The 15653-nt window shown below is 42.9% G+C and overlaps 1 protein-coding gene across 4 annotated transcripts in view; it reads left to right on the forward strand.

The window, feature by feature from the left end:
• The window catches only part of PCSK5 (proprotein convertase subtilisin/kexin type 5), a 639880-nt gene that overhangs the window by 358613 nt on the left and 265614 nt on the right, over nt 1–15653 (forward strand). For all 4 annotated transcript variants that reach the window (XM_068236619.1, XM_068236638.1, XM_068236648.1 and 1 more), the window contains exon 10: nt 7864–7967. In XM_068236619.1, coding sequence (XP_068092720.1) covers nt 7864–7967 — 104 coding nt within the window. The remainder of the gene's footprint in view (nt 1–7863; nt 7968–15653) is intronic.

Below are 15653 nucleotides of genomic sequence, written 5' to 3' on the forward strand. Positions count from 1 at the left end.
TACTTACTTTGCATTTTATAATGAATTTGTTTAAAGTAGACCTCTGTTTTAGCTTTTCATGTATATGATTCATCCACTTATTCATATGATGAGTATTTTTTGCTCTAATTTTTGAGGATTTTTTTCTGTGTTCATCTTTTGTAAATAAGCCAACATTTCTAAAATAAAAACAAGGAACACCAAGAGCCCCAATAGTGTAGTATGTACTGGTAAATGGTTAGATAGAGTAAATATTAATACTCACAAACCAGGGTTACCATTAGGCAACCACTGTAAAGGCAGGTGTGGAGATTTTCCTGACCCCACTCAGGAATAAGAAGTCACTTTCTGTAGATGAGAAAAAGGGGGTTCAACCCTCCCCCCAGGGTGGACTCAATATTATGCAGGAGAACAGAGGCACCAAAAGGATAAAAGGAAGCTAAATTAGCTTAAAACCAAATTATTGGTAAATAGAGGCGGTAGTGGTGGACTTACCTCCTCCAAGTAGACAAACAAGTCTGTAGTAAAGATAGTCAATATATTTTATTTATGAACTGCAAATATGCAACGCGTTTCGCAGGTTTGAGCCCGCTTCATCAGGCAATAACAATGGAGCAATAGCATATGTGGTCAGTAGAAAAGCCAGGCACCTCTGTCTTGGTCAGTAGAAGAGCCAGGCACCTGGTGCAGAGGTGCCTGGCTCTTCTACTGACCACATATGCTATTGCTCCGTTGTTATTGCCTGATGAAGCGGGATCAAACCTGCGAAACGCGTTGCATATTTGGAGTTCATAAATAAAATATATTGACTGTCTTTACTACAGTCGTTGTGTGTCTACTTGGAGGAGGTAAGTCCACCACTACCTACTCTATTTACCAATAATTTGGTTTTTAAGCTCATTTAGCTTCCTTTTATCCTTTTGGCGCCTCTGATCTCCTGCAAAACATTTCTAAAATGGTGATGAATGACACTTATATTATTTTTTTCTTGCAGATTAGGGATTACATTTGCCTGGCAATATTGCATATATCAAGTTTAATAAACAGGCCTTATTATGAAAATGAAATTGTTAGTATTGTATGATGTTTCTATAAGGTGTATGTGCACAATGTCAGTGTTTGTTCTTGTGCTTGCACCCTTCTCTGTAGCATATTTTAGATAAGCAGTTCTGTAGCAGGAAAAAAGCATGCTTCTGCAGAAATTAGATTGTCAGTTAATATAATGTAGTGAGGAAGGAGGGAGCAGACACCTATGTATGATGGTGTCAAGTACTTAGGAGTTGCTAATTTGCATTAATTAGAGAAAAGGCATTTAAAGGACAGTTTAACATAAAGCACATGTCTTCTTTTATACTAGGGAATGTATTCATATTTTATTGTAGCAAAAGCTTATTTGAGACAAGGTTATTATTCTACAAACATTTCATTCATTGTAAGCATTAGATCTCCTATACTCTAACGCTAGGTACACACGGTGCAACTTCCTATCAGATTGATGGGTCATCCAGATTATTTCCAACTTGTCCAATCGGCTCCCATTTTTGAAATAGTCATCTGCAAATCGATCCCTCTATCCATTGGGAGCAGTTTGGACATATACACACGATGCAACTTCCTATCAGATTACCTGCCGATGTGACAGGAAATTGCATCATGTTTACCTAGCATTAGGCATGTTTTTCCCTGTGAATCGTGATTGCACTGAGATACTGATATTTTTTTCTCTTTATGACAAAGCCGTTTTCTGTACATTTTGGTGTGATTGTCAGTCATTTTTAGAGTATGATTGCATTTGCGTTTTTCTGATGATATTTTAGGAAGTAAATGAAAACAGGAAACACCACAATAAATCCACCCAGTCCCATATTTGGTATGGGATTTTATTGTACTTCTATTGTCTTACACACAAACACAAATGCAGGAAAAATACAGCGGGCACTATGTTTGTGTGTTGGGGCAAAATTGAATTGCACTAATAGAAACATATTTCTGGGATTTCCATTATGTTATATAACATGGTAAGTTGTGTACAGTGAAAAACAAGCCTTAAGGTTTAATTATAGCCATTATGGTCAGCTCAAATAACAGCCTCTATGAACACTGCTTGTTCAGCACTAGTAATAAGGCCCCGTTCACACTTGCGGTTGTTTGCCAAACGGACCGGATGACCTGACCGGATCCGGACCGGATCCGGATCGGAACCGTACGGTTCTGATCCGGATCCGGTCAGGTTGCATCAGGTGTCCATCAGGATGCGATCCGGATCCGTTTGGCAAAAGTAACGTTAAAAACAAAAAAAATGTTGGGGTCTGGGAGGTCAGCAGAAGGGGGACCTGTGGAATCAGGCCCTCTGCTGTTTAGCACTCACCTCCACCTGCGACATGCTGCCAACATCTCCGGATCCGGATCCAGCTGTGCTGCTCCACTCCAAAATGCTTGCCCATGTGTCCCCATCCAATATCGCCGCAACAATCCCCATAGGAAGTGGGGTAGAACATCCGGATTTCTCAGCCAGTGTGTTGTGCGCTCTCCGGTTCCCATTGGTTTGTATTGGCCGGATGGTGCAGTCCGGCTCCGCCCCGGATACGGCTGCCGGAGGAGCCGGATGAAAAAATAGCGCATGTTGGAACGGAGGCCGGAGTCCGGATCCGGCCCGGATCCGGTCCGGCTCCGGTTCGGCAGAACGGACGCATGTGAACGGACGCATAGGCTTTCATTGCTATGCCGTGCGTCCGTTCCGTCCGTTCTGCAAGCGGTGCGGCTCCGGCACGGCGATTCCGGAGGGCCACCGCAAGTGTGAACCGGGCCTTAGATGGAATTTTACATATTAGTAATTTTGCAGCAAAATGTGCAATTAAATTGCAAAATCATAAACCATAATTTTAAACTATCGCAAAATGTATTGGTAATAGTAATTAGAGTACATACTTTTTAAATGAGTTGTAATTTTGCATAAAAATATGTTTTCTCATGCCCATTGACTTTAATGCATTTGACAAAAATGTATTTACGCAGGTCTATAATTTTCACACATATATTCATTCATTCATCTGTTTAAAACACATTAGTGGATGCTGCATTCATATTCTACAACTCTGTAGTTCATAATCAAATTTTGACAGTTTGACCATATGACTGGAAAAATAGCTGATTTGTAGAAATCCACTGCTGCTGCTGTAGTCTGTCTTGCATCACTACATTATTCAGACTAAAAGAAGCCTGGATAATCCCAGAATGCAATATATAGTATGGAAGTCTGTTCTGGGGGAAGTGGCCACTGAAGAGGCTTCGTAATAAATACTATAAAACATATTTATTTGACATTAGCTTATTTACTGTATAGGATTATGCTCAATAGACAAAACAAGTTCTGCTGCTGAATGCCTAGAGGGCTATGATGGCATTTGTGCCTGAATTGGAGCTTTAAAATACACCTGTGATGAGAAAAACATAGAGGCAATGGCTACTGGCTCACTTCTGAAGGTGCTAGTTGCCTGGCTCTCATTCTCATCTGATGGCTAAAAGTATTTTCTAAACTACACACATGAAGCAAATGTGGAAACTTGGAAAGTCACAAGAATCTCATTCTGATATGACTTAGGTGGTGGTTTTAGTGACCCTTAAAATCAGAATCAGAATCATTTATTTCGCCAAGTACAATGGGGGTTGTACCTGGAATTATTTTTGGCACATACAGGGTCGGTGATGGTTCGGTAACAGCAGAATCATTGAAATATACAAGACAGTTGCAGAGATATATAAGCAGCCATCATATTACACATTGCACATTACACAATACATTTGACTAGGTGGGTCCATCTGAGTGCTATGTCGAGCGGAGCTGCCAAACTCTTTGCGGTGCTCAACTGCTCTGCAGCAATTACAGACACCCTGCCGCATGTCTTGGAAAGTTCAGGTGTTGAATTAGAAGGAGAGAAAGAAGAAGGAGCAATAGGAGAGAGATAGATAGAGAGTCCAAGGGTCCCCAGAGGTGGAGAATAACAGTCCCGGCCATGCTTGCAGAAATTTGGCCCTTAGGTTTACAGCCTGGCCCAGTGCGGATGGTGGTAAGCGACAGTCCTGGCCATGCCTCTTGCCCCGTGGCCATACATGCAAAGATTAGGCTCAGGCTTAGGCAGGTAGTCAGCATTGGAGTGGCTGGCTGTAGTGCAGTGCATCCAGGGAGGGCCTCAATGGCCTTGCAGCATGCATGGGGCTTCCTTGGTGCGATCTCTGGATGTCTCCTTGCTGAGACAGCAGTGGCAGCACCTCGATTGCCCATCTGGCATAGCTGGAGCAGCAGGGGATGCGTGACTGGATCCCCCTTTGTGCTGGAGTCCCATGAAAGGCAGGGTGGCCCTGGGGTGATGCCAGCCTGGAGTGTTCAGATGGAGGCCGGATCCCTGTGGCTGCTATTTAGGGCTGGATGTACTGCATATGAAGAACATAAATATGCATTGGGCACATGAAATAATGGTATTCCCTGCAGAATGCTCCCTACGATGGGAGCATGATGGGGGAGTGGGCGCAGCCAGGCTGTGCATGCGCAGTGCAGCCCGACTGGCACAACTGGGACTCTATTATCAGCAAGGATTTTAGAACTATGAAGTCACCGGGGAAGATGACAAAGAAGCCCACAGCACAATGGGTTAGAGAATGCTCAGGTAAGTATAAATGCTGTTAATTCTTTCCACTCAGGTTTCTTTTAAAGAAAATCTGTAAAAAAAAAAAAAAAGAGTCCCTGGGGGTACTTACCTTGGGAGAGGGAAGCCTCTGGATCTTAAAGAGGCTTCCCCCGTCCTCCTCACCCTCCGGAATCCATCACTGATAGCCCCGAACACTGGCGAGGTAAATATTTACCTACCACGATCCTGCGCAGACACAGTAGCGGCTTTCCAATCGGGCACGGGTGAAAAATGACGCTGAGCCCGATCGGGTCTTCTCTACTGTGCAGGATCCAGAGTCTTCCCCCTCCCGAGGTAAGTACCCCCAGGGTCTTTTTTTTCTTTTTGTTACAGATTCCCTTTTAATGTTTCTATACAGAAGTGGGAAACTATTTAAATGAGAAAATTCATGAGAAGAGTTTTCTGAATCAACCCTTCAGTTACTTCAGTTACTTCTCTAGCAATTATACTGTGCCCCTCCCCCCCCCCCCCCCCCGGTGGAGTAGTGACCTACCCCCCATCTTTTTATTCCGATCTACAGAGAGTGACATCTTATTCCTGAGTGAGGACAGGGCTAAACTCCTCATCTGCTTATACAATGGTTGCCTGAATGGTAACCCATTTGTGAGTATTTATATCTCACGCTTTATTATTCTACGTATTCTAATACATACTACACTATATTGGGCTCTCAGTGTCTTTATTTATATGTCACACTAGAACAGCCAAAATTAACTGAATATCAGTGGTAAATATGAAGCATGCCTCAACATGAGATGTTCCTAATATTACGTGTGTAATACCCTGCTTGGTATTTGCCACCTCTGGTGGATCGGTGGTTCCATCTAGTTGCAAAGTACTTCGCCACTTCAAACTGCAGCATAATTGTTCCTATGTGGGTAAGATGCATCCATTGGAACACATAGTCCAGCCGTGGGACACTGCGGTTTCTACGCGTGATGTGCACATGCGTATTTATGTACGCATGGAGCCGCATCATGCAGATGGAGCAGACCGATTGGCAGGAATCATGTGAGCGCACTCGGAAGTGCTTTAAAGGGGAAGCGTTTGTTTGGCAGTGTGGAGCCCTGTTCCTTGCTGCTGAGATTTCAGATGGTCCAAGAAGATGCATGCTTAATGCAAAACAATTGTCGATCAAAGGTATCTCTATGCTGGGTGTACCCGGACAGGGTGATTTATTGCTGAATATTGTCTTATCTGTTGAAGATTGCTACATTAAACACAGAGGTGTGCATTTTAACAATAACAACAATAACAATAATATTTTTATAGCGCTTTTCTCCCTGGGGACTCAAAGCGCTGTGACCCTGCGTTATGCAGTCTCAAAGGCTCGGGAAAAGAGGTGAGTTTTTAGCCTTTAAAGCTGTCCAGAGAAGGAGCCTCTCGTACTGATTGTGGAAGTGAGTTCTATAGAGTAGGGGCTGCATAGGAAAAGGCCCAAGCACCAAATGTTAAGTGTATCCTGTAAATAACCAGATTCATCTTGTTGGCAGAGCGGAGGGTGCGTGAAGGGGCATAAAATTCCAATAGATCTGCTATGTATTTGGGTCCCATGTGGTTTAGAGCCTTGTATGTCAGCAGGCAGATCTTAAAATGGATTCTCCATTTTACTGGCAACCAGTGAAGAGTTTGCAGTACTGGGGTTATGTGTGAGCTGCGGGGGGCATTGGCTAGGAGTCTGGCTGCAGCATTCTGTACTAGTTGTAAGGGGGGACGCAGAACCTTATCTGTAGATCCGATGAACAGGGCGTTGCAGTAGTCTAGGCGGGAGGATACAAATGCATGAACCAGGTAGGTCTTCAGCTGGGATAAGGTGTTTCATTCTCGCTATATTTCTTAGATGAAATAAGGAAGACTTGACGACAGCTGATACCTGCTGTCTGAGTTTTAGATTTCCATCCAGGATCACCCTAAGGTTTCGCACAGAGTCTTTATATTGTACGGTATCTTCACCAATTGCTAGTGAGGTGGTGAGCGTTTTGAACTTTATTCATCATGTGTGGACCACCTACCACCAACACCTCTGTTTTGTCAGAGTTCAGCCTCAACCAGCTGGTGCTCATCCAATTTTGTAAATCCACTAGACACACATTTATGGATGCTGATGGGTCTTGGGTGCCATGCTTGAAGGACAGATACAGTTGTGTGTCATCTGCATAACAATGGTATCCTAGGCCATAGTTCTGGATTATTTTGCCCAGTGGGAGCATGTAGACTGCAGAGAGTAATGGTGATAGTACAGAACCCTGTGGAATTCCATAGGCAAGTGGCACTGGATTAGAGTAGTGTGTGCCCAGACATACTTGCTGTGTCCTGCCAGATAGGAAGGTCTGAAACCAGCTAAGAACAATACCCCTTAGGCCACATTAATTCTTCAGTCACTGGATTAGTTCTTCATGCATTTTACTGGTGCCCACGTGTTTTTTTTGCTGTTGATTGGAACAGCAGAAATTAGTTGCTGTTATGTGAAATAGTTGTTAGAAATTCCACTAGAAAACAGTACTACTAACTCTGACTTGTAGCAGCAGCTCTAAATGTATGTAAGAAATGCAAAAAATAATGACACTGCTCTTAAACCAAGCAGCACCTGACTCACACTGGCTGCAAAGGGCATCTCAGACTTTTAAAGACACACACTGTGCTCACTACAGTGGCAAGTGCTGAAAACCAATTTGACTCACTACTTTATAGGAGACTTCACTCTAATTTCTTAAGCGAGACATCAGTTCCACATTTGCAACACATGTTAGCAGGGATGCTATGTGCAGGCTGGCTCATGTCCGCTCCTACATTTAAAAATGACCCAATGATTTGGGAACATGAAAGCAAATTGTGACTTGGGAGCAAGCTTACCAGAAAAGGACTCTCTCCATCCGGGGACACTACCTACATCTGTACCCCAACCCTGAGAAAGAAGAAAAATGTAAATTACATGTAGGAAAAGAAAAAAAGAATGGCAGCACTCTTAGACCAAGCCACCCCTGAACAAAGCTGGCTGCAAGGAGCTACTCAGCCCTTTAAAAAGTCTGAGTAGCATTTTTTATTCAGTGGAAGTCAGGTGCAGCTTGGTCTAAGAGTGCTGCCATTCTCTGTTTTTTTTTTTTTTTGTATGTAAGTATCTAAATGTGCCATACAAAGTTATCATCAATAAATCAAATAACTAAAGTTGTCTCTTTGCTCTCTTGGTATTTTCCTACAGCCCCTTTTTAACGTGGAGAGATGTGCAGCATATCATTGTTAAGACTTCGCGTCCAAGACACCTTAATGCACCAGATTGGAAGACCAATGCTGCAGGCCACAAAGGTAAGGCTATGGTTATTGTTACCATTGTTCTTCTAACTTGGGCAACACATCATTTTTGTTTTACTCTAGTTTATAAAAATATATGATATGCAATTTGAATCTCTTCTGTTTGGAGTAAGCACATTAGGGAAGAAATTTGGAAGCTGCCATCCTAAATCTAATTTTATGATTGTCCTTTCCCACGGTTACTACATCCTATATAAGAAGAGAGGTCAAGACAAGACAAGGTCTTCATTTAAGTGTGAGTCCTCAATTTAGGAGCCTCACAGTACAGCAAAAATGTCTTACTCCCAACATTCCTGAGGTAAAAGCCAAAGAGTTGTAATCACCTTTCACAAAACATTTTCATGCATCTTGCCAGAGACCTTGTATGCAATGCACTTTTTCACCTGAGTTTTCTCCTTCATGATATTTTGCCAACTTGTAAATAAAACACCTTTTACACCACCAGCAAGCAAACAAATACTCAAAATAATTTTGACCATACTTTTCACCTACTTTTTGGTACTTTTTCCATTACAAAGTGCTAAAAAGTTAATTTAAATTGAAGCTGAAACATTTCTACTAGGAGAAAACTCAGGAGAAAAACTCAGGAGAATTGCATATGGGCCCTTGAGAGATAAAGAAGATATATTTATAGCAATAAATAATTTAGGCAGGAAGAACTCTCACTATATGTTGCATCTACCTACCTAACACTCATTAACTCAACACATTCTCCAAAATATACCAAAATCTATTGAATTCTCTAAGAGCTATAAATCCTTAATCCTACTACCAAATACATTTTTATTACCCTCCAAAGGACCATTACAGCAAAAAATAGACTGTTTCTGCATTTCACAAGTGCTTTCACAATGTAACCCTGGTTAGCATACTAGGCTTCAAACCCATCTTCTATAACAATAACCCGGAATATCTTTAAACTGATTTTAAACTGATACTTCAGACCTCTCCTCGCAAGAGGCTTTCTTGTTGAATAATTCTAGCCCATGACAAAACCCCTCCACCAGATCTACAAAGTTAAAGATACTAAAGGTATATATACAGTAGGTACTATATACTAACTGTAACTATCCTGACATAGCCCTGATGGCCATATGAATTACTCATCAATGCAAAGTTAGAGGCAAGCTTATTCAATCTAGATAACAACTGAAATGCAGTAATTGTGCCCAGTTCAGACACTTGTAAGATAAATTAATAGAACTTGAATGAACTTCCAGAGTAGAATATGCGGATGGTCTAACAAATGTGTCAGGGTGCCAGTGAGAGCATGGCATCAAGAGCCACTCATATTCCGCTAATTAAAGATAAACCAATGACTAAACTTTTTGACAAACCAGTTAAATCTAAATTGATGTCTAAATGAATTCTACAACAAGCCTTATAATTTCAAGACAAATAATACAGTTCCATAATATCTTGACACAAACTTTCTTGCAGAGAAATATTGACAGAACAGCTCTTCCTAAACTAAAAGCCTCATATATTGAAGTCTTACAAGCACCTATTTCAATAGAAGAATTCCCATTAGCAGCAAAGGAAAAGACACCAGGCAAAGCACCTGGACATGACAGATATTCAGCTATCTAATACAAAACATACAGAAATATCTTAGCCCAACTCTTCAAAAAGGCATTCAACAGTTTCAGAGATGACATACCTCAGACCCTTACCACAGAGAATCTTGACGGATTGATTACAGTTATTCTTAAACCTGTCAAAGATATTTTGTTATGCCAAAACTACTGATCCTATCTCCATCTTAAAGTTTGACATCCAGCTATAGAGCAAAATAATAGCAAATAGAATCCAAAAATTCCTCCTGTCAATCTTTCATAGAGAAAAGGTCAGTTTTCTTAATCACACAGAAGCCAGAGACAATCTAATTGAAGAGGAACTATAGTGAAAATAATGTAATGAAAAAGTGCTTAATTTTTACAATCCTTATTTATAAATGATTTAGTCAGTGTTTGCCCATTGTAAATCTTTGCTCGCCCTGATTTACATTCTGACATTTTTCACATGGCGACATCTTTACTGCTGGCAGGTGATGTCTGTGGAAGGAGATGGCAGTTCGAAACAGCTGTTATTTCCCATAATGCAACAAGTCTCCCACAGTGTGATGTCAGTACCTAGTAGCTGAAAGCACACTGTGGACGGGCTTTCACCACAATATCAGCCATAGAGAGTCCCCTGATGATCTGTTTGAGAAAAGGTAAAGATTTCTTGTGAGAAAAGGGGGTATCAGCTACTGATTGGAATGAAGTTCGATCCTTGGTTACAGTTCCTCTTTAACCACTTGAGGACCACAGTCTTTCTACCCCTTAAGGACCAGGCACTTTTTTTCCATTCAGACCACTGCAGCTTTCACGGTTTATTGCTCGCTCATACAACCTACCACCTAAATGAATTTTGGCTCCTTTTCTTGTCACTAATAAAGCTTTCTTTTGGTGCTATTTGATTGCTCCTGCGATTTTTACTTTTTATTATATTCATCAAAAAAGACATGAATTTTGGCAAAAAAATGATTTTTTTAACTTTCTGTGCTGACATTTTTCAAATAAAGTAAAATTTCTGTATACATGCAGCGCGAAAAATGTGGACAAACATGTTTTTGATAAAAAAAAAACCCAATCAGTGTATATTTATTGGTTTGGGTAAAAGTTATAGCGTTTACAAACTATGGTGCAAAAAGTGAATTTTCCCATTTTCAAGCATCTATGACTTTTCTGACCCCCTGTCATGTTTCATGAGGGGCTAGAATTCCAGGATAGTATAAATACCCCCAAAATGACCCCATTTTGGAAAGAAGACATCCCAAAGTATTCACTGAGAGGCATAGTGAGTTCATAGAAGATATTATTTTTGTCACAAGTAAGCGGAAAATGACACTTTGTGACAAAAAAAAAAAAAAAAAAAAGTTTCCATTTCTGCTAACTTGCGACAAAAAAAATGAAATCTGCCACGGACTCACCATGCCCCTCTCTGAATACCTTGAAGTGTCTACTTTCCAAAATGGGGTCATTTGTGGGGTGTGTTTACTGTCCTGACATTTTGGGGGGTGCTAAATTGTAAGCACCCCTGTAAAGCCTAAAGGTGCTCATTGGACTTTGGACCCCTTAGCGCAGTTAGGCTGCAAAAAAGTGCCACACATGTGGTATTGCCATACTCAGTAGAAGTACTATATTGTGTTTTGGGGTGTATTTTTACACATACCCATGCTGGGTGGGAGAAATATCTCTGTAAATGACAATGTTTTCATTTTTTTTACACACAATTGTCCATTTACAGAGTTATTCCTCCCACCCAGCATGGGTATGTGTAAAAATACACCACAAAACACATTATACTACTTCTCCTGAGGACGGCGATACCACATGTGTGGCACTTTTTTGCACCCTAACTGCGCTAAAGGGCCCAAAGTCCAATGAGTACCTTTAGGATTTCACAGGTCATTTTGCGACATTTGGTTTCAAGATTACTCCTCATGGTTTAGGGCCCCTAAAATGCCAGGGCAGTATAGGAACCCCACAAATGACCCCATTTTAGACAGAAGACACCCCAAGGTATTCCGTTAGGAGTATGGTGAGTTCATAGAAGATTTTATTTTTTGTCACAAGTTAGCGGAACATGACACTTTTGAAAAAAAACAATTAAAATCAATTTCCGCTAACTTGTGACAAAAAAATAAAAACTTCTATGAACTCACCATACTCCTAACGGAATACCTTTGGGTGTCTTCTTTCTAAAATGGGGTCATTTGTGGGGTTCCTATACTGCCCTGGCATTTTAGGGGCCCTAAACCATGAGGAGTAGTCTGGAAATCAAATTTCTCAAAATGACCTGTGAAATCCTAAAGGTATTCATTGGACTTTGGGCCCTTTAGCGCAGTTAGGGTGCAAAAAAGTGCCACACATGTGGTATCGCCGTACTCGGGAGAAGTAGTACAATGTGTTTTGGGGTGTATTTTTACACATACCCATGCTGGGCGGGAGAAATAACTCTGTAAATGGACAATTGTGTGTAAAAAAATCAAAAGATTGTCATTTACAGAGGTATTTCTCCCACCCAGCATGGGTATGTGTAAAAATACACCCCAAAACACATTATACTACTTCCCCCGAGTACGGCAATACCACATGTGTGGCACTTTTTTGCACCCTAACTGCGCTAAAGGGCCCAAAGTCCAATGAGTACCTTTAGGATTTTACAGGTCATTTTTGTTTCAAGACTACTCCTCACGGTTTAGGGCCCCTAAAATGCCAGGGCAGTATAGGAACCCCACTAATGACCCCATTTTACAAAGTAGACACCCCAAGGTATTCCGTTAGGAGTATGGTGAGTTCATAGAAGATTTTATTTTTTGCCACAAGTTAGCGGAAATTGATTTGAATTGTTTTTCTTCACAAAGTGTCATATTCCGCTAACTTGTGACAAAAAAAAAAAATCTTCTATGAACTCACCATACTCCTAACGGAATACCTTTGGGTGTCTCCTTTCTAGAATGGGGTCATTTGTGGGGTTCCTATACTGCCCTGGCATTTTAGGGGCCCTAAACCGTGAGGAGTAGTCTTGAAACCAAATGTCGCAAAATGACCTGTGAAATCCTAAAGGTACTCATTGGACTTTGGGCCCCTTAGCGCACTTAGGGTGTAAAAAAGTGCCACACATGTGGTACCGCCGTACTCAGGAGAAGTAGTATAATGTGTTTTGTGGTGTATTTTTACACATACCCATGCTGGGTGGTAGAAATATCTCTGTACATGACAATTGTTTGATTTTTTTTACACACAATTGTCCATTTACAGAGAGATTTCTCCCACCCAGCATGGGTATGTGTAAAAATACACCCCAAAACACAATATACTACTTCTCCTGAGTACGGCGATACCACATGTGTGACACTTTTTTTGCAGCCTAGGTGCGCTAAGGGGCCCAACGTCCTATTCACAGGTCATTTTGAGGCATTTGTTTTCTAGACTACTCCTCACTGTTTAGGGCCCCTAAAATGCCAGGGCAGTATAGGAACCCCACAAGTGACCCCATTTTAGAAAGAAGACACCCCAAGGTATTCCGTTAGGTGTATGGCGAGGTCATAGAAGATTTTATTTTTAGTCACAAGTTAGTGAAAAATGACACTTTGTGAAAAAAACCCAATAAAAATAAATTTCCGCTAACTTTTGACAAAAAATAAAATCTTCTATGAACTCGTCATACACCTAACAGAATACCTTGGGGTGTCTTTTTTCTAAAATGGGGTCACTTGTGGGGTTCCTATACCGCCCTGGCATTTTACGGGCCCAAAACCGTGAGAAGTCTGGAAACCAAATGTCTCAAAATGACTGTTCAGGGGTATAAGAATCTGCAAATTTTGATGACAGGTGGTCTATGAGGGGCCGAATTTTGTGGAACCGGTCATAAGCAGGGTGGCCTTTTAGATGACCGGTTGTATTGGGCCTGATCTGATGGATAGGAGTGCTAGGGGGGTGACAGGAGGTGATTGATGGGTGTCTCAGGGGGTGATTAGAGGGGAAAATAGATGCACTCAATGCACTGGGGAGGTGATCGGAAGGGGGTCTGAGGGGGATCTGAGGGTTTGGCCGAGTGATCAGGAGCCCACACGGGGCAAATTAGGGCCTGATCTGATGGGTAGGTGTGCTAGGGGGTGACAGGAGGTGATTGATGGGTGTCTCAAGGTGTGATTAGTGGGGGGAATAGATGCAAGTAATGCAATGGCGAGGTGATCAGGGCTGGGGTCTGAGGGTGTGGGCGGGTGATTGGGTGCCCTAGGGGCAGGTGGGGGTCTAATCTGATGGGTAGCAGTGACAGGGGGTGATTGATGGGTAATTAGTGGGTGTTTAGAGGAGAGAACAGATGCAATGCACTTGGGAGGTGATCTGACTGCGGGTCTGCAGGCGATCGGATGGTGTGGGTGGGTGATCAGATTGCCCGCAAGGGGCAGGTTAGGGACTGATTGATGGGTGGCAGTGACAGGGGGTGATTGATGGGTGGCAGTGACAGGGGCTGATTGATGGGTGGCAGTGACAGGGGGTGATTGATGGGTGATAGGTGATTGGCAGGTGATTGACAGGTGATCAGTGGGTTATTACAGGGAAGAACAGATGTAATTAATGCACTGGTGAATTGATAAGGGGGGGTCAGAGGGCAATCTGAGCGTGTTGGCGGGTGATTGGGTGCCCGCAAGGGGCAGATTAGGGTCTGATCTGATAGGTAAAAGTGACAGGTGGTGATAGGGGGTGATTGATGGGTAATTAGTGGGTGTTTAGAGGAGAGAATAGATGTAAACAATGGATTTGGGAGGTGATCTGATGTCGGATCTGCGGGCGATCTATTGGTGTGGGTGGGTGATCAGATTGCCTGCAAGGGGCAGGTTAGGGGCTGATTGATGGGTGGCAGTGACAGGAGGTGACAGGGGGTGATTGATGGGTGATAGGTGATTGGCAGGTGATTGACAGGTGATCAGTGGGTTATTACAGGGAAGAACAGATGTAATTAATGCACTGGCGAATTGATAAGGGGGGGTCAGAGGGCAATCTGAGCGTGTGGGCGGGTGATTGGGTGCCCTCAAGGGGCAGATTAGGGTCTGATCTGATAGGTAACAGTGACAGGTGGTGATAGGGGGTGATTGATGGGTAATTAGTGGGTGTTTAGAGGAGAGAATAGATGTAAACAATGGATTTGGGAGGTGATCTGATGTCGGATCTGCGGGCGATCTATTGGTGTGGGTGGGTGATCAGATTGCCCGCAAGGGGCAGGTTAGGGGCTGATTGATGGGTGGCAGTGACAGGGGGTGATTGATGGGTGATAGGTGATTGGCAGGTGATTGACAGGTGATCAGTGGGTTATTACAGGAAAGAACAGATGTAATTAATGCACTGGCGAATTGATAAGGGGGGGGGGGGGTCTGAGGGCAATCTGAGCGTGTGGGCGGGTGATTGGGTGCCCGCAAGGGGCAGATTAGGGTCTGATCTGATAGGTAACAGTGACAGGTGGTGATAGGGGGTGATTGATGGGTAATTAGTGGGTGTTTAGAGGAGAGAATAGATGTAAACAATGGATTTGGGAGGTGATCTGATGTCGGATCTGCGGGCGATCTATTGGTGTGGGTGGGTGATCAGATTGCCCGCAAGGGGCAGGTTAGGGGCTGATTGATGGGTGGCAGTGACAGGGGGTGATTGATGGGTGATAGGTGATTGGCAGGTGATTGACAGGTGATCAGTGGGTTATTACAGGGAAGAACAGATGTAATTAATGCACTGGCGAATTGATAAGGGGGGGTCAGAGGGCAATCTGAGCGTGTTGGCGGGTGATTGGGTGCCCGCAAGGGGCAGATTAGGGTCTGATCTGATAGGTAAAAGTGACAGGTGGTGATAGGGGGTGATTGATGGGTGATTGATGGGTAATTAGTGGGTGTTTAGAGGAGAGAATAGATGTAAACAATGGATTTGGGAGGTGATCTGATGTCGGATCTGCGGGCGATCTATTGGTGTGGGTGATCAGATTGCCCGCAAGGGGCAGGTTAGGGGCTGATTGTTGGGTGGCAGTGACAGGGGGTGATTGATGGGTGATTGATGGATGATTGATGGGTGATTGACAGGTGATTGACAGGTTATCAGGGGGGATAGATGCATACAGTACACAGGGGGGGGGGTCTGGGGG

The sequence above is a fragment of the Hyperolius riggenbachi genome, chromosome 1, assembly GCF_040937935.1.
Source record: "Hyperolius riggenbachi isolate aHypRig1 chromosome 1, aHypRig1.pri, whole genome shotgun sequence".
NCBI lineage: Eukaryota > Metazoa > Chordata > Amphibia > Anura > Hyperoliidae > Hyperolius > Hyperolius riggenbachi.